Raw genomic sequence first — 20722 nt, forward strand, 5'->3', positions numbered from 1 at the left:
GTTTGTCTCCAAGGCTACCTTAATGGCTACCATGCAAGAAGAGGTTTCTCTCTCGCGTGGCTTTTATAGCATTAACGAAGTCGTTCGCGTAGCTTGTCAGTCACCAAGTTGGTTTATTTAACCCTTTCACTGCCAAATTTAGCCAAAAACAAATTTCAACCAAATGTCCAAATTTCATTTTGTGAAATTTTGAAAAACAAATAGCACCATGTGTAATTACAGGCAAAGAGCTTTAATTTGAATGGTCACATCAGAGGATTTCATCCACAGACTCAAAAGTTAGAGTCACCTCAAAAAACTCTATCAAACACTCTAGCAGTGAAAGGGTTAAGGGTTAATACGCCCCAGGAGAAACGGCGCGTAAACAAACCAACTACGCCACAGAGAGCCACGCGAACGACTTCCTTAACGCTAAAAGCCGCGCAAGAGAGAAACCTCTGCTTACAGGGTACTCTAAGACAAGTCCCATCACCGTCTCGTCACGCAACGCTCCTATGAATGAAGCGTTGTGTGGCGACACAAAGATCGGTGTGGCTGAGGAGGAGAAGTTTAAGTAACTAATTGGTATTTTAAAAATCCTCACTCAGATAAAGTGGAAAACACAGTAATTTGATCCTCTCGACAAGAAAACTAAGGATCAGTTTTTTTAATTCTACTTGGTATTAGAAATTTTGACAGATCAAAGTCTACGCAAGATCCGGCCGCCTGTCCGCACTGGTTTGTTGCTGTAGTTTAATGTCTTTGACGAGCGAAATTGCTATGTGGCAAAAAAGTTAATGAGCCATACATTCTCTGTAAAATTTCGAGTTTTTAGAAGAGAATTTCTCCAAAACCATTCGGCGTATCGGGCTCAAATTTTCAGAGATAACTGAAAAAGTAATGCCCCTTCAATCTATTCAGAGTTTTTTATTTTGTTAGCGTCATCAGATAGTGATAAGCATATGTTAATGAGGCAAAAAGTGTAAACAAAGATTCGCTTATAGGCTGGTTGCTTACTGAAGGTGAAACAGAAAATCTTAAAACAATAATTCATATAAATCATGCAAAGGAAAGTCCAAGGCTAACTATGTCAGTATACGAAGACTAAGCTTGACCGGAACGAGCTCTTGGGACGACCTTCATAACAGACAGGCACTAAGTGTCCGTTTTAGAGAGATGTCCGTCTTATACAGAGACCGGGGGGGGGTACCTCTACGGGTAACGGGGTCGTGACTTTGAAGCTCCTGATTTAGAACGGGGTATCCATTTCAGAGGCGTTTTCTAGAACGGGTTATAAAAAATTGTGGATCACGGCTTTATCTTCTGCTCAAAGTTGTTGCTGATTATAAAGAAGCATTTATTTGATGTATAAGTCGAACAAATAGAGAAATATCTTTTAAAAAAAAAGGGCTATTTCAATTTACAAACTTTCTAGAACGGAGTATAAAAAATTGGCCTATTTCTAGAACGATAGAACGGGGTATCAGTTTTAGGGCGAATTCTAGAACGGGGTATAAAAAATTGGCCCATTTCTTGAAGGGGGCCGGGGGTGCCAATTTGGAGTCCCTGGCGGCACATACCCACCCAAAAAATACCCAAGTGCCCCCCCACGATACAGAGTTAGCCTGCGTAACAGGCGCTTTAGGCGTTCAGATAGTAGAGAGCAGGAGAAATATGGTTTTTCCTCGTTTTCCCTGCTTACAATTTTTAAAACTCGCTCCCCACCAGCCGCGTTCTATCTGAACGCCTGGAACCGGATACCGTGTGGCACGAAATTTTTGCGGATTGGCGATTTTTGGTGTTTTGCGGGAACTAATTTTTGCGATTAGGACAGATTGGTTTTCCCGCTGGAAATTAATTTTTGAGATTTTTAGAAAGTACCCAGTACCCAGCATTGATAATATTTTCGTTTTTATTGAGTACGTCCAATAGAAATACATATTTTCAAGCAACAAACCAGTATTCGTTGTGTCTGAATAGAAGAGACAAGTTCTGACTGAACAGACACGATTTCTTAGCACTGTATTTTTATGTAGCGGGTTAGAGAATATTTACTCTGGAGTAAATTTTTGCGGGAAAAATGTTTGCGGTAATTTTTATTTGCGGGAACTGAATTATTTTTACGGATCGCATGAAAAACCGCAAAAATGGCAAAAACTAGAACCCGCAAAAATTTCGTACCACATGCACCGTAGATTTACAGAGGTGTCCTTTAAGAAAGTGTCGACTATATATGATCACAAGCAGGCTACCTTTCAAGTTGTCGTTGTTTATAGATGGCATTTGCCTCCTAAATACGTAATCAAACATCAGAAACATGGGGGGTACAGGAACTAAGAGATTTTAGTCCAGAGTGTGGTTTTTATAGTTTGAGTACTATCCCATTAAGGCTTATCAAGTTAGTTTACTCTACCTACAAGATCACAGTGTTTCTACGATTTAGCCTTTTTACTATTTGCTGAATAAAAAGCCAATCAAAGTACACTCACGGTCGTATATGAATTCCAATCCCAGCATTGTATAAAAACACAGATAATATCACTGACAGGCCTAAACAAAGCGTGAAAGCGCAGGAACCTGTTCACAGGCTAGAAACAAGCCGATGACTGAATAAAGAAATTCAAAAATGACACCGTAATTCCAATCTGTATTCTGGAGCAATCTCAAACCGCCGTATAGTACGCTGTTCCCTACGAGTATTCGAGGTTTCTTTCTGGCATGGCTTTTAGCATTTGCGAAGTCGTTCGCGTGGCTTGTCAGTCGCGTAGTTGCTTTGTTTACGCGATTGACAAGCCAGGCGATACGGCTTTGCAACTCTAAAAGCCATGCCAGAAAGCAATCTTTGCTCGCAAGGTAAACCGCTGTGATGTTCATCTGTTATGGTTATGCCCAGATTCAATAACGACAACAGCCACGCACATATACAACAAGTAAGGAGAGAGTGGATTTATGATCACAAACCTGATGAGGCTATCCGGCCTGTGTCCAAATCAGATGTATTTTTTTGTGTGTGTCTTTCTCAAACGAGTTCCTTCAGCCCAGCTTCAGCACTCCCGGTCTTCTTCAGCTGTCCGTACGTCAGTCATTACTGAATGTTCAAGAATCAAAACGTCTGTCATTTTATAGACCGACTGGATTTCGAAACATCAAAGGAATGCGTTGCGCAAAGAAGCCGCGGCAGGTTTTGACAACTCTGTTGTGAAATAAAACAATCGCCCAGCCTTTTTTGCACGTGGGGAAGACTGGAAGAGTCGGCTCTGTCACACCTTTAGCTCTTCCAGAATGAGATCTTCTGCAATTTTATAACGCAATGTCGCAACTGTGTTCAGACCACCGAGAGATTTTTTAAACTGCTGAATTTGGAAGGTCAGTTGTAGACGGAGATAAATGATGCCGTTCAATGTTTCTTCTCTCCTCCGCTACGCAAATGAGAGCACAGGAAATTATACTTTCGAGCGTGGTTCTTCACGCAATGGTCACCAAAAAAAAGATAGTGACTAATTAATTGGCTGAGGACCAGTTGACCCTCAATAGTTCCCGCAACAACCTCAATTCGGAAGTTAGTTTTCCACTAATAAAGGGCACCTAATGATCTTCCCCTCAATGACCTATATAACCTAAAAAATAGCCAAATGATCATTTATTTTGACCTAACGACCTAACCAATTTGTCATACTTTTGTGCTGACAATGTTATTGTTTTATTTATTGCTGTGTCAAATCATATTCAGGACTGGAAGTTTGACTTGAGATGATATAGAAAGTTTTTCTGTAAGCCTGAACCTAGCTTTGAACAAATAAATATATCAAAAAAGATTAAAAGGAAGAGGAGGAGGAACTCTTTAACAAAGTTAATCCTCCACTGTGGCTCATTTTGACTTTACAGAACAAACGTTTGAGGCATTTCTTGCACATTTATACTCTTAAATTTTTGCACTGATCCCAGCTGATATCATGATAATATTGTTATATGCTTGAATGTCTTTGATCTGTCAAGAAACGGTGAGAGAAAATTTATATTTGTGAGTGACACCACCTTGAAATTCCAACCCTAGCAACATACAAACACTGAGATGTTGAGAAGGCAAATTGAACTTCAGTTGCCTGGTTATTTTTTGCAAGCCAGGCAATTGCGTACAAACATACAGTTTTTACTTCAACACCTTTCATACCAACAGTCAAAGGAAACTGAAATCCTAAAGTTACAACTTCCCCATAAATCCACCATGAGCATCAAGTTTATGCAGCTCAAGAATTTAGGATCAAGAATCAGCTCAAGAATTTAGAATCAATGAATAATAATGGTGATTTTTGTTTCAAGTGTAACAGTTATGTCTTGTAGAAGGTTAACATTATGACCTTGTCAGCCTCGATGTCTTGAAGCTTGTGAACACTACAGATGGTAAGACAACACAGAGAGGGAGTGGCAGCAAACTTCCATTGGTTGTAGTGCAAGCAAGCAGTGACGCGTTCAAGAGGGAAAGGTCAACAGAAACAACCCCATGTGAATATCAAGCCATTAATTAGCCATGACAAAAGCCTGGATGACATAATAAAATAAACTGTTGGTTGAACTTGTGAACTGCACAACAAGTCTTAAAGCTGAAAATGAAACTTAATGTTAAATTACTTCTTAAACTTGCAAGGATGATTGCATGCTAGAACTAGTCACAAGGTGCTGCACTAATTCAAGAGACAAGCTCGTAAACCTTAGACTATAAGGTGTCAAAACTAATCCTCCTATAATTCATTGAAAGTGATTTTCCAGGTTTGATTCCTGTTATGTACTGAAACTGCATGTCGACTCTCATCATTCAAAAGGTGAATGTTACTATTTCCTTTAGAGTTCCTGGTTTTCTCAAAATAATTTGTGACTTGTCCTATAACTTTGTACTGATGTTATATGCATCTCAACAGGTTATTTTTTTTTCTGATTGGTATCAGGAAAACTTATGTAGAAAACTTTCATTTAACTTTCTTTTTTTGTCACTAGATATTATTAAGTATTAATAAGTTTAGACCAGTTTGGTAATGCATATATTTTTTAAAGGTCTCTATTCCTTGTGGGACCAAAAAAAGAAAAGGAAATTGCCCAAATATATGGTTGATGACTAACTTGATGGAATTGTTGGCAGATTGACAATATTAGGCAGCCCAGACCCATTCTGAACAGGGCGTGGATTTGTTCTCTGGTGGTCCCGAGACCAAATCCTCACCAATGCATGTTAATATGGGTCAGATAGTCACCTCATTTGGGTTTTTTTTTCCTGCCATGCTCAATTCTGTCAATTTGCATTTTAGTCTTGGATTTTGTAGATGGAATGCCCATTTGTGCCATCACCTTGTTAACAACCACTATTTTGCATCAATGTTTGGCTCCACAAGGTACAGAGGAAATGAATTTTTAGACAAGTCTACAAAATTTTAAGAAATGGCAACATAAACATTTGATTGTATGTGTTAGTTTTTTCTAATAGATAATGTGCACATTTTCTATAGACAAAAGATCAGATTAATATTCACGGAAATGCTCGATAACTCTTGCCTACAAGACATTTGTACAGAAATTCAATAAATGATATTTATTTAATGTAATTTAGAACAAGACAGTTAATTGTTTTACCTTCAAAAGCATATTTTTTTCATGTAAGGTCATATCTTGTCTGTTTAACTACTTCAAGGATGTAATACTATTCATCAGGGGAACCTTGAAGTAGGATTGTACTTTTTCGAAACAAACCGACAACTTGGTCGTAAAGGAATGAAACTAATGCAGTATTGTGTCAAAAAAAAGGGTGGTATGGTAAATATGCTTTTCTAAAAATTCTGCAACATAGGCATTTGATTGTATGTGTTAGTTTTTTTAATAGATAATTTGCAGATTTTCTATAAACAAATATTCTATGGTAAATGAGCTTTTCTCCAAATTCTGTTTAATTCAATTTGAAATTAATAAAAGATATAATAGCCTCAGACGTTCTTAGGGGTTCGTCACGCGTTCCGTGACGAACCCCTAAGAACGTCTGCGTGGGAGGCTAAAGAAGTAAAGGATGTTTAACTTTGGTCTGAGTTACAATTTACATTTAAAGAAAGATTACCACGCAGCCTCATGTACGCATAATATCTCGTTGACTCAGTACTTGTAGGCTACTACACAAGCCGCTTATCGTACAAGTGCCTTTGGGTCTGTGAGATGTTTTACTCTAAGGCAGTACGGAAATCTTTCTCTCATACAAATATTGGTTACTTAACTGCGGCGATACAACGGTGAACAACTTCCCTTTTCAGCCTTTTCCGCCCGGAATCGTTACAAACCTCTCATAATATAACAGATAATTTTAGCTCATAGTAGATAAAATGAAATTGAAACCCAAGCAGTTGAGGTTTATACTACTTTCAGTAGCCCTGAAGTACAAAAAACAACAAAAGAACCAAAATACTTTTTCGTTGGACTACTCTTATATATCTTACGAACTCCACCGAGAGAAACCTTATATAGAAACGATCACGATCACTAAATCTATATATCTTATCACTATATATCTTACGAACTCCACCGAGAGAAACCTTATATAGAAACGATCACTAAATCGGTCGATCCCAACAGTAAAATTGTAAAACAGTGATGAGTGACTACAAGACAGCAGAAGGTTTGTCAGCTGAATTATTTTCCTTACCTCAAAACTCTGTTCTTGACACACTGAAAGTGTTGCTTTCTGCGACCATACATCTCAAGTAACAGAACTCGTAGGCGATTACAGGCGCGGATCTAGGATAAATGCTGACCGATTTCCTCAACGAGCGCCGAAAACGCAAGCTTCTTGGGGGTCCAGGGGCAAGCTCCCCCGGTAAATGTTTTAGATTTTAATTCCCTAAAATCTCCTTTCTCGGGGTTCCGAGTCACCCAGATAGGATATTGACCAGTTCCATTCACCTTGGATAAAGCCTTGCAACTTGGAAAGTTTTTTATTTATTAAAAATATATCTATTTAAGAAAAATCTGACCGATTTCCGTAAAACGGTGGAAACCGGTGTGGATCCGCGCCTGGATTATGATTCTGTTTTGAATCATTGCTTGGCTCTCACGACAGCATCACGTGACCACCTTTCCATGACCGTTTCCTATCATTTCGCCCCATGTGAGGGAAACCAAGAATTCTCCTGTGGATTCTAGTCTGAGGATTCCAGGTAGCTGGACTTTATTGGATTCCAGTGTTTGCTGTATTCCGGATTCCGTAACAGACTCGATTAACAAGTGAGGATATTTCTGATCCCGATTGTTGTGATTTGGGGCTGTGTTTTGATTGGCTACTCGTGGTGTAGGTCTGGGTGGCGAGGGTAACTGCCGCTTAACTGCCAGCTGCTGTTAACAAGCTGATTACTCCTGTGAGCTGGATTTTGACATCCGAGTGGTTTTTTTGTAGTCGACAATCAGCTCGGGGAATCAGCAGGACCGTGACCCGACCCGTAACTTCGTCTGGGTCAATATACAGAAGATACAGCACAACTGCCAGCTGAGTATCCAGCCCCAGAAAGCCTGAATGTAACGCAGCTAACTAGCCTGCGTAGCAAGCGCTTCCTCGCGAGTTCGTCGAGAAAGTTCAGAAAGTTGGGACGAGAGCAGAAGAAAAGAAGGAATGACGGGGGAGGGGGAGGGGAATGAAGGAACTCAACCTTTTTTTTTTTTTTTTGCTCCCGCTCTAACTTTCGCGCAGTAACTCGATTGGAAACGCTTGTTACGCAGGCTAGCAGATAACGGGTCTGTATCACCCACTCATCACCCTGCACATTACCAAAATTTAAAGTTGCCAGCAGTAGTTTGTCCTCGCTCCTCGCCCCCACCCCCCTCCCCACACACCCCCCAGGTGGTTATGAGCGAGCAAAGAAAAAAACGGTGGAAAAACGTCTGTTTTCGCGGGCTAAACTTCACTGAAACGCTGAAAGTTGCCTATTTTCTACACAGTTGACAGTAACTGCAAATGTCAGAAATGTTGCTTTATTAAAATTAGGTAGATCAGATACCTGCGATGCCGAGAACAGTTCTACAATAGCGTTGTCTGGGTTATCCCTCCATCCGTGGTCCTGCTACGATACTGTCCTGAGTGTCCATCGACCGATACACAGGACTGACAGGCGCTATTCACGCGATGCGCGCGCTGATATAGCGCTCGCGTACGCGTAACCGGTAAGCCTGGTACCCTCAGAAAACGGTCGTTGGGTTTTAAATGAGTTGTGTGAAATTTTCGCTAATGAGACTGTCAGCCGGGTTTAATTTTGCTCTATTCTTAGTTTACGAAAGCTACGAAATTTCTAGGTGCCGAAATCAGAATCTAGAGATTACTACGAAAGCTACGAAATTTCTAGGTGATCTAGAGATTACCACAAAATCCGAAATTCTTAGGTGAACAAACCACACAAATCCCGAAACTCCGAGCCCAACGAACAGTCACCACGAAACATTTTCGAAATTTTTAGCTGTTCTTGGGCTCCCGAAAATTTTAGCCATTCTAGAGGGCTCCGAACAGATATTTCCCCGAAAACGGTCGTTGGGTGCCCCTGGTTCTTGTGGCGAGCAACTTGCATTCTCAAGGTATGTATTTCTTTCAGTTGTACTAGCCCAGAGCTAAATCAAGCTTATGGACAAAACTGTCTAATGTACACTAAAACAGAAGTGAGCACTTAGTTACAGGGATCATGTTCAACACAGTTCGGCTTCGCTGAAATTCAACACAAAAAAACTATCAAGCACAGATTCTCTGAGGTGGGATTGCAAAATTGTCCCTTGATAAATTCGTTACTGTGCATAACCTGAAAGCAGTGGAGGCAACATACATGTACTTCCAAACGGTCACCTGGAAGGGCCTGGAAGAAATGTCATTTGTTACGCTGTATAGTGTTGCAAGCTACTCAAGCTGTATAAAGATAAAGAAGTGTTAAAAAGTGCTTTGCAGCTAGCACAAAACATACGGTCACATTCCGCAGTATGCAGCCATTGAATAAACAAGCCCAAACGCTAAACCTTCGGGCCATATCAGCATCACAAGGGCGCAGAGGAGCTACATTGTTTGATCTTACTTCTGGTTTAGTAATCGTTTCCTTTATGTAAATTTGAGCGGAAAGTGACCTTTCAACCACGGAAGTGTCGTGCGATCTTGTTACATAACTCTGACCAAAGAGCCTGAGGAATCGTGAGTCTGCAAACCGCACACTTTTGTGTCTCTTTTCACACAAAGCGAACAAAGAGACTACAAAGGATAACAGTGGCCCTTTCTTTTCCGCGCGTCGTGTCTCGTAGGCTACAATGTAGCTTGCGGCGGTTTTCCCTTATGAAGGCAGCTTTGCCGAAATGTCGGAGTTTTAATATTGCAATTGCCGGTGTTTAACTCACCACCTTCCCACTTTTGGCGGTTTTATTTGTCGAGCGCGCATGTGATATGAGGGGCGAAACTAGCCTATACCAGGCTCCGAGATAGTGGTGAAATCGTTCAGTAAAAAGAAATGCGAAAAACGCGCGGGGGCTGGGGAGAGACAGGGCGCCACCCCTAGCCTGCGTAGCAAGCGTTTCCTCGCGAGGTTCGTCTAGAAAGCTGGGACAAGACCCAAAAAAAAATGAATGATGGGGGAGGGGGAGGGGAAAGTTTTTTTGCTACCGCTCTAACTTTTCTCGCAATAACTCGATTGGAAACGCTTGCTACGCAGGCTACGCCACCCCTGGCACAGGCTAGGGCGAAACCGCAGGAGGTTTTTTCTCTCGGCTTTTTTTCTCGCCTCTGGTTTGGGCGCGTTTTTGCACTTGTTTTTGCAGCTTCGCCGCTCGATCTTATGCCCTCTCACCAGACAAACCGCCAGCTACGCACTGATACGTACCCGTAGGCTTTTACTCGTAGGCAAAAGGTCAAAGTATCTCGCCGCACACAAACACAAAAAAACTCTGTATGCATGTATACCTTGTTCGCAGGCTAGCCTTTTAGGGAAATGGAATAAGAAGGCGCGAGAAAATAATGCAGTAGGGTCTTCCGTAACTGTTGCGTGGGCGGTAGCCTTCGTACAACCGTCCCCGAAATGTTAGCGGAATGAGGGCGGCTGTACACAGTCTACGTGGGTAGATGCTATTTGTTAGATTTGTTGGCGTAAAAAAACATATTGAAAAAATCCTACGGGCAAATGCGATCGCGTTGCAAGTACGCTGCAAATAAAGCCACATTATTTGTTTTGGGAAAATATGTGCCATTGTCGCTTTGCGTCTTACCTTGTTTGATTGCCTTTCGCAAAGTGAAAAGTGAATGAATAAGGATGGAGATGCCACTTTTCTGTCCATAAAAATCAACAGAAAATGGTGCTATTCTGGGAGGGCTATGTTGATGTGACTACGCCCAGTTTACTTTGGGAAGCATTAAAACGTACGTGACCCGTACCGTCCAAATCGGCGATTGAAAAATGTCTCTTTGAAACTATCTTATACAGAGAATAGATTTGATTTTAAGAAGATTATTCATTATCCTTTGTTGCGCAATAATGTGACTTGCCGACCTCGGCGGACATATTGCTGTTCCGCAAATAATGAAGATGAATAATGAGATCTAGAATTTTCGGAACATTTGTTGTAAAATTTCTTGTTTGCCTGCCTCTCCTAGGATTTTCGAATACCTAAAAAATGGTATTATTGCCCATTTTTAACGGATTTTGACCCTAAAAAGGTCACCTAGAGTTTTCGGGAGCCTTTTGTCTGGCTGAAATTTTGAAACGGTAAGTTTTGATCCCTATAATTTTCGCATCACTAGACTTTCAGCTAGGAAATCCAAACAGATAAAAAATTTTTAGGGGATAAAAATATGCCTATATCTACCATTTAAATGTTAAAATACGTCCAACAATGTTATGATTAAGTGGTTTTGAACTATATTCTCGATGTGTGCCCCTGGCTGGTGTTCCCAGCCAGTCTTGCGGGTGTTGAACTCTTCGGAAAATATCTGTTAGGAAGACGATTTGAGATCCAGAATTTTCGGAACATTTTTTGTAAAATTTCGTGCGCATGCTTGCCTGCCTCTCCTAGGATCTTCGAACATCTACTTGCTTACTTCCTTGCTTATTTCGAGCGAATTCGAACTCCATTAACTAGCTTCATCCATTCCTTCCATTTCGAACATCTAAGAAATGGTATAATTGTCCATTTTTAACGGATTTTGACCCTAAAAAGGTCACCTAGAATTTTCTGGAGCCTTTTTTCTGGCTGAAAGTTTCGAAAAGGTAAGTTTTGATCCCTATAATTTTTGGATCACTAATCTTTCATCTAGGAAATCCTAACAGATTAAAAATTTTTAGGGGATAAAAATATGCCTATATCTATCGTTTAAATACTAAAATACGTTTAACAATGCTATGTTTAAGTGGTTTTGAACTATATTCTCGTTGGGTGCCCCTGTTGAATAGCGATGTTCAGTTGTGCGTTTTACCACCCACATCAAACCTGTCTTGCAACGAATCAGGCTGTTAAGAGGTTTGAACTAGGGTTTTAAAACGCGCCAGACGCGGATCTAGGAAGGCGTCGAAGGCGCAAGCTTCTAGTGGAGGTTCGGGGGTAGGCTCCCCCAAGAAATGTTTTGGATTTTAACTCCTTAAAGTCCCTTTTCCTGGGATTCCGAGTCAATAAAGACAGGATATTGAACAGATTAAAACTTAAGAAAGTGTCTTTTATTATCAAAAATATATTTATTACGAAAAATCTGACCGATTTCCGTAAAACGGTGGAAACCGGTGTGGATCCGTGCCTGCGCGCTACATCGCTTTACAACTCGCTTTGCAGCAATGTTGCAAAAACAAAGTTGAATGTTTTTGTTGTCCGTTTTACCGAAGCTTTATGTAATTGCTTTCTTTTGACCCTATGAATTTCCATAGAGCTGGCCACGATAGATGATCTCGGAGCTGGAGACTGTCCCTTTTCCAACGCGCTCCGCTAAATAAAACGTCTTCATTGTAGTGTAACGCTTGTGCACTTGTAAAAGTAACTAGAAGTACCTATTCTGCTGTTATATCTGTTGTATCAAGATGATGCATTTGTTATGTATTTGCAGTGGAAGGTCATGTTCATGTGATGTGAAAACTATCAATCCTGACTTAACAAAGCCTTTATATTTGTCGTCACCATTCTCTCAAGTGAACAATCGAACGGACACTTTTCTGGCTCCGCGGTCTGGAAACGAACAACCTTACTGGTATTCCCCAAGTTACTTTGGATGGCAGTATGTCACCAAGGGTAAGTCATACGTACCTGGTGATAATTCGTCTCGTGACAATGAACATTTGGCTGTTCATCAACTTTGAACCATCAGCGACAATTGTTATTTTTGATTGAATGACGTTGGATCAAACAATCGTGTTTCTTCTTGAATATTCCGGCAAGTAAATAGTCGTCCAGTATCTCGCAAAAAAGTGTATAGATCTTTTCTTAATTCTTCTCTCTAGAGCAATAATTTTCAAACGTTTCATACCGGTAAAGATGTAAGGCCCCTCACCCATTTTAGATTTTATGGGAGATACACAACTAAAGAAAAAAACTCAGTATAAAAAGAGCCAACCTGATTGATGACGTTTTCTCCGAGAACCCAATGAAGATATACCGGATTCAACTGGGTCTGTTGATGATTTAGTGAGGGGTGTAGTGGCTTCAAAATGCGCACTGTCTAGTTACCACTTACAGAGACAGCTATACATTTTCAGGCTAAAAATGCGATAGAACTAAATTAAACGGGATTCACTGATTCTTTCAAAACTGTTAATTGCATACCTTATTTCTTTATCACGTGTTTTCGAAGCTTTATTTTGCTGTCTCCGGGGAAGAAAATTTTATTTATCAAGCGAAGCGAAAGTAGAGCCTGTTTTCCCAAACAATTCCCTGTAACCGTAGTAGAAAGGGTAGTTTAAGTAGAGATGGATCGGTCTAGAGAAGGTACCAGTGCAAGCCACCAGCTTTTAATACAGCTTTCCTCCTCTTTGAGGTGAGAAAGAAGAGCAGTTACTAATACCATAGGTAGTTATGAAGATTTTTATTCTCTTCTTCAGCAACAAATATTGCTCACCAGTCGTCATTTCTCCGGTTAAAATATGCGTCATCTGTGGATTTTCAACCGGAGCGTTAGCTCGCAACTGCGGAATATGAGGTTGCTGCATGCCACAATGCAGCGTTACAGAGCGCCACATGTCACACATCGCAATATCAGTGCATGGGATGTAAGGGATTTGATTGTCAAACTACCGGATGTCGAAGGTGTCAAGTTTCCGATTACAGAATCGAGTGTGAGGCTACCGGATGTTCCTCAACGGGACATGGATGTACAGAAAGACACGTAACTAAATATCTCTCCACTGAATGTAAGGCAATGTCAGAATGTCATAAACCCAGATATCAAGACATGGAATGTCACGCAACTGACTATAGGGGACACAACGGTCACGCAACTAGATTTCAAGCTTCAGATTCAGAAAGTGGAAAAGCTCAAAGAGTTGATGGATTGGCCTACGATCACGGTGAATTTCCCAAGATAATTTCGATACACTCTCTGCCTGAAACCCAGCCCACCATGCAAGAAAATGCCCATATTTTTAATCCGAGAAATGACATTCGGTCCGATTTCGCTAAAACGGGACTCGACATGTCAAGTTCCTTTGCTAACCAAGCTTGTAAGAGATGGACGTCTGTATGCTCTGAAAACTCGACCACAGTAAACAATGAATGTACAAAACAACTAGGCCCCAAGACATGCGTCAATGTACAATGCCATGAAAATGATGTTCTTAACAAGTCGACGTCGGATTCTTTATGCAACATTAAGAGTAAATCGAAAATTGTTCAATTCTCAACCACGGAACATGCGTCCAGCCATCACTTAATGACCAAGATTCTCAAGAATGACTCTCAATTCAGCGCATCTCAGGGTGCTTGCGATATTGTTCCAAATACAGCATTGAACCGTGCTAGAGACTGCAATAAAGAAAACAGGGGGCTATCTGCGACCACCACAAATAAGTGCGACGGTCTAGGTGCCGAAAGCCTCAAGGTAAGAGCATTAACAGTTTCATTTTCACTATCTAATTTTGATACTTTACCAATATGATTTTCTTCTATGGCAGTTTTTGGGTTTAAGAAAAATAGTTTTATAATTGTTCATTGATAGTTTTGTTCGGGGGTGAAGCATTTCAACTCAGGGGAACTGAGTAACTTTAAGAAAAAATGAAAACATGTAAAGGGCTTTAGACGTCTACGGCTGACGTTTAACCACGGTGGTTCAATACGATCCAATATATAGCGCTGGTGTCCGACACCATTTTTCCCCACTCGCACCTTCCTTTTCCATTATTATGACGTGAGACTCTTAAAGTACGAAATTGTGCCGTTCCTGAAAGTCTGTGTACAAGTCAATCTCTACCTAGTCGAGAATGTGTACGAGTTTTCAGTACTCCTGGACCTCACACCCTAGATTTTCTCTTGATTGTTCTGCGATAACTGAAAAATACTGCTTTTCATTTTTTTTCAAAGCGCTAAAGGGAGTTTAAGATACCACGACGGATAAGTCCACGAAAACGTGGCTTAAAAAGTGAATTTGCGTTCTTTCACTCTCTATCGCGATTTCACATTCCAACTCATTTACTCTGTCAAATGCAAGCGAACTCTTTTTGAACCGAATTGCTAAGATTTAGAACCATATTCAAGTTCAGAGAGAGAAAGAAAATTTAGCCGTCGCTTGTTTACGTCCACCATAAAACGTGAAATTAGGCATTTCCCCGTCGTAGTCGTGCAGTTACGGCAAAGAAATGTACAAAAGTAGCGTGATGCACCTGCAGAGTTCTTGTTTGGCCTATTCAACCAATTGCTTTTTGACGTTCTTGTTGTCGTCTTCCTCGTGGGATCTTAAAGTCCCTTATATTTTTCACAAGAAAAAAAAAACCTAACTGTGCACTGAATCTCTTTCTAGAAATTACGCTTTATAAACTACTATTATAAAGCTTGACAACTCCCCCCTGGCAAAGCTGGCCTTCTCTTTTTCTTCTTAAAGCTGGGGGACTGGGTTTCAATTTGCTCCAACCGGAAAGAGAGCACCATTTACGCAACAAACCCAGCTATATAGGCTTAAGTAAACCCAAAGTAAAAAAGATAGGTTGTGTTTGAAGCTTTCTTTTACTTGAAGAATTTAAAATTTACTTGTCTTGAAATATTTCTTAGCTTATTTAGGTTCTAGTGTAACGACTACTGTTGCGTCCGTTTGTACGTAGCTCAAAGTTTGACTGATTTCAAACATTGCGCAACAACTCCCAACAGCATGCAACAGCAGCCTCCTGCTCAGGCGCCTCGATTTTCACAAAGACGGGCGCGAAACGCGAGTGACTGGTGATGAACCGCAAGGGACCATGGGAAGGGTATAGACGGCACGCGAAGCACGTCTTGCCCGTTGTCTCCTTCCCGCCTTCCTTTGCGCGCACATCGAAAGAGAGACGTCTGGGTACGAGGCAGATGTAACAGGGTGTGCAAACGGACCCAACATGTAACATCGTGATCCAACAATGATGCGTTTTTCTCGGTGGGCCAATCTCGTCAAAGCCCTGCAAGGTTCTGCGATACATGTATTTCTAGTAATTTAATTTGTTTTTAGATCTCATTCGGGACTCGATGGCTAACTAGTAATCTTCCCATTATGTTTCTCATTTAGCTAGGCCCTGAGAATGAGGCAGCTAAGACCTTCTAGCCTGCTAGTGAATGTCCAGCAGCAATACCTTAAGCAAGTTTTTATAAACCATCGACATTGTACATAGTTTTTTTCTGATAGTTGTTCTGGTATAGTTATTTTTTTCCTTTAACTGTTAAAGGGACAGTGTCCCGATTACGCGCACGCGCGAGCGTCATCTGTTTTTTCTTCAAAAGACAATAGAGCTGTCAAATTGACTCGACAAGATTTCCTTCCGGACCGCACCGCCGACAGAGATTTGTTGTTTATATTCTCAAGTAATATTTTGGACTTTCGAAGAAGTCTTTCGTCTTATATAAAAATTTGGCTGGCGGTTCGAAGACTCATCGCGATTTTATCGCTAGCTGGGCCGCCTCGCGACCCGAAAATCTCGTTCCGCTCGCTTTAAAAACATATTTTCTAATTTGAAACTCGTGTCAGAGGTCAATCGCTCCAAGTCCAGTAATATCTGCCTGATTTCCTCGCGTTCTAGCCTCAAACGTTTGAAAGACATAAATAAAAATGCAATCTCAACGCTATGAATCATCACAAAGGTTAGTCAAAAATGATATTATGATTTCATGTCATTATTTTTTCAAAACATGTAGCGCCTGTTTGTTTGATTTTGTCGGCCGTAGGGAGATTCATAAAAGTATACTAACGCGTCGTTGCAAAACATTCTGCTTCTTGAAGCTCCCCTCCACAAGATCTCCTCAGTCACATCAATGTCTCAACGGTTTCTTTCTCACAGTCTTTATTGTTGCTGTTTCATTTCTGCGTATTCCTTTCACAATTATCTGAGCTTGTATGGAAGCTAGCAGAAGAAATAAGCCTTCAATCGGCATCAAAGTGCTTCCAATCTTTTGGTCCTCCGGCCAACGGCAATAAAAGTAACGCCAAAAAATCCAGATTTTGCCCAAATCGAAACAATATATCATTGATCTATAATCCTGAAAAGTTTTAGTGTCGTATTGAACCCGGCCAAGCGCGATGCAAAAGGATTTTTCAAGATTCTCTTACTCTCCTCGCATCTTTTGATTTCGCGACATCCTGTCCAAAAATCAAAGTTTGGTGCATGCGCAGTAACGGAACACTGTTCCTTTAATCTTTTTGTTGCCCTGGTGACCCATTTATAACAGCTTCAGCTGACGGATTTAACCTGGTTAATTATCATCATCATTATTATTATTAATATTATTTTTATTATTATACTTTTTTTCTGTTTTTTTTCAAGCGAATGATTGTAAATAGGATTTTGATAGTTAGCATTGTTGTCAATAAAATTTTTTCTTCTCATTTAAAAATTATTAAAAATTAAAAAGGCATTTTTTTCTTCTCATTTAAAAATTATTATTATTATTATTATTATTATTATTATTATCATTATTATTATTAAATACCTAGTTAAAAAAAGGCTAACAAACATGTACAAATCTTGAATTGCAATACGCTTAAGCAAGCTGTACAGGGTATTGATGTGTTTAGACAAGAGACTAGCCTCTTTATACTCTATTGATTTAGATAATGAATAACGTGAAAGCCAATTCTTTTTATCTCTAGAATCGAAGTCCGGTGAATTCTGCCCGAAGCCCGTTTCCTTTCCAGAGGCATTTTCATAACAAATTCCTTTATATTTTTCTGTTAGAACTAGGTATTTTTGTCTGTAATTAAGCCCTCTACTCAATGGTTGTTATACAAAATATTTTAATTTTAATTTACAAAATTGTAGTGCTCACTGTATTAATGTTCTTTTTTTCTTCTTAGATTGTTCCAGCAAACACTTCAGAAAATACCAAGATTTTCTAACCGCAGGGGCCGCTGATGTTGAACAGTTTACCATCAATGGAAGTCAGTTTCTTGCCTTCGCCAATTATAGAAGTGATACTGATGGACTCCACACAAAGTCCTTCATCTTCAAATTCAACGATCTGACTGAAAAATTCTCTTTGTTCCAAGCCATAAATACTTCAGGAGCACATAACATGAAATTCTTTACAATTGCTAATAAATATTACCTCGCAGTTGCTAATATGCGAAATGAAAACACATATCAAGTGAACTCAGTTATTTATCAGTGGAATGAACTAAAGTTCGTTGTCTTCCAAAACGTTTCAACTAAAGGAGCAAGCAGGATTAGTTTCTTTAAAATAGGAAAAGAATATTTTCTTGCAGTTACAAATTGGCATGATGATTTTACAAACTATGTAAGGTCAGTCATCTATAAGTGGAAAAACGGAAAGTTTGATAAGTTTCAGGAGATACCAACAGTTGGAGGTTACGGAAGTGCCGCATTTCTAATTAACAATGAAACTTTCATTGCCTTTGCAAATAAAATGAGCTCTACCTCAAATGTTTACAAATGGTCAGGGTATGACTTTGTTCAGTGGCAGTCTATTCGTACATATGAAGTTCGAGATGTGATATCATTTAAAATGAATGGCCACACTTTTCTTGCCTTTGCAAACAGAGCAGATGGACAGAAACCCAACATTTACAAGTGGAATGGGCGTCAGTTTATAAAGGTCCGGCCAATCACTACTCATGGAGCTGTTACCTGGCACCCATTTGATATGTGCGGACGAACATTCCTGGGTGTTGCCAATCATCAAGCAAATTCTGTTATATACCAGGCCCTTGGATCACAGTTCGTTAAGTATCAAGAATTTTCAACCCAAAACGCTCATGGTATGACGTCATTTGTGCACAATGGTCACACTTATCTTGCTGTTGCGAATCTTGCTCTCTGTGTTAACGGCAAAAATTGTCAGTACAATATTAACAGCACCCTTTACAAGTGGAAATGAAGTAGCAGCAGCAGCGACAGTAGTAATAGTAGCAGTAGGAGTAGGAGTGGCAGCAGGAGCCAGTAGCAGCAGCAGCAGTAGCAGTAGCCAGTACTAGTAGCAGTAGCAGTAGCAGTAGCAGCACTGAACAAGAGCCAGAAGCAGTAGCCCAAGCGGCCGAGGCCGTAACCATGTAGCAGTACCAGCACCAGTACCAGTAACGGTAGTGGTAGTGTTCCTTAGTAAAACCAGAAAAAAAAAAATAAAATAAAGCTGTGTGCTACCTTTGCCGTATGCAAATTTCTCGCCGTTTTCTACCACGCTAATGAGGCTAATCTCAGGGATAGAAGCAACTGATTGTTGTTTATTCAGAACCTGGGGCATTTCAATGGGAATTTTAACAAATCAAACCTTAAAAGTTCAAAATGCCAGGGGGTTACCTGTGAGAATCCTCGGAGACCCAGGGGCGGTCCTTCAAGTCGGAAAAAACTAACGGTGGCGAAAGTTTTCACTGGACTAAGAGAGCCAGTCTCGGATGCTACTCTTAGCGGCAAACCAGTTCCTCGACTCATTCAAATGCTTGTCTCCGGTCGGAGTCCAGCATCTATATTGCGCTGCTTTCGTGATCTTCTTATGGAGCGTTTTCATCATCTATGCAAATTTATTGAAATAAAAGAATTTTTTACGTAAGAAAAGTGTTCAACTCGCACAGGTTTGTTTTGGAATGCCAACATGGCCGCCGTGTGATTGTTTTGAAACACCAAATGAATATGGCTGCAGTGACGTCACGTGAAGGAATTCACCTGCAATTTCGACTGTTCGCCTTAGATCGCCGTACCTGTCTAGGTCGTGCAGTGTAAGAGAGCTTTCTTAGAGAGGAGTTTTCAGTGAAGATGGGGCCCACAAAACTGAAGATATCCCATAATTTAGCATGTTAGCAAAACAAGACAAAACGAAAGGTAAAAAATTATGGAAAGTATGGAAATTTAATAAATCAAAAATGCACCAACCCGAAGAAATCAGACCGTGGATTGATCGAAGGTTAGAGTACTTCCAGACTTTGTAAGTTAAGATAACCATGTACAGGACTGTTATGGAAATGTCACATATTATCTAGGCTGGGACCAAATGTCATAACAGATGAGACCTTTATTACGCTTGGATTCGAAATGTTATCACAGATGGGACCTTTCTTACACTTGGGTTCAAATGTTATTACAAATGGGGCGTTTGGCACTAGTTTTTACACTTGTGCCCTCTACAAGGGTCTATTTCCCAAGCCTGTTTTGTCCAATTATTAGGGTTTGAACTAAAACGCTAGCGCAGGCGTTTTCAGAGGAGCTCGTATTTCGTCCCTCCCCACATACGCCCACTCAACCGAGAACAACATTCCTTTTTCATTGCTTTATACCCTTGGTAAGTGACCAATCAGCAGTCTTGAAATAAAGTGTTGACAGGCCTGGGACAAGGGAAAAGGAAGAAAAAATTGGCGTGCGCGGGAAAAAAAGTCGGCGAGCGAAGCGAGCCGAGCGGTCAGTCTGAAGAGGTTAAAGGATGGCGGCGGCTCCGCCACTCTTTTCCCCTTCCCAGGCTAACGCTCGAACTCGCTTCGCTCGCCAACATTTTTCATTTTTCACCCCCGTATTTTTTCGGATAATTTGCTCCAATTTCTTTAGATCATCCAATCATCAAATTGTAGAAAAAAAGAATTAAGCTGAATTTGCTTTTTAAGCTTTTATAGCTGTATTCAAAATCAGCACTAACCTAGGGTTCCATTCAATTAAAATGCCGGTTTGTCTCAATAGTTTGGATATTCCACATGCCCAATGAATCAACGGAACGGTACATTCCGGTTGCACAGATCGGACCCAAGCCACCAAGCGTCTGGTTAATGTTCTTGTAAGCAGGATGCAAAAGAGCGGGACTGGGGACAACAATTTTGTCAAATGGAAAGGGACATTTTGGTCCAACTGACCGAAATGAGAGGACAGGTCAAAGTGGACAACCCTCAAAGGTAGACCCGAATATTCCGGTCGGACCGAACCAATTTAATTTCTTGCCGAAATTTATGGAATTTTGGGCTGAATGGAAAGCGCACGTGCACACTTATGGTGTAAATAGGGTAAATGTGTTTGCCATTCACCGGTTTGTTGTATAGTTTATAAAGGTGTCTTTACCAAATTTAAAGTAAAAACAAAAGTATAATTCTGCATTTTTTTGCTCAAATGAGCATAATTTACAAAAA

At 40.4% G+C, this 20722-nt stretch overlaps 1 protein-coding gene across 1 annotated transcript in view; it reads left to right on the top strand.

The window, feature by feature from the left end:
- The window catches only part of LOC140951224 (uncharacterized), a 42676-nt gene extending 24159 nt beyond the window's left edge, over window positions 1–18517 (top strand). Inside the window, exon 7 of the mRNA XM_073400453.1 lies at window positions 17459–18517. Within this exon, the coding sequence (XP_073256554.1) occupies window positions 17459–18498 (1040 nt within the window). The 3' untranslated portion in view covers window positions 18499–18517. The remainder of the gene's footprint in view (window positions 1–17458) is intronic.
- Window positions 18518–20722: the final 2205 nt, after the last annotated feature.

Source organism: Porites lutea, chromosome 10 (genome assembly GCF_958299795.1).
Source record: "Porites lutea chromosome 10, jaPorLute2.1, whole genome shotgun sequence".
Classification (NCBI taxonomy): Eukaryota; Metazoa; Cnidaria; class Anthozoa; order Scleractinia; family Poritidae; genus Porites; species Porites lutea.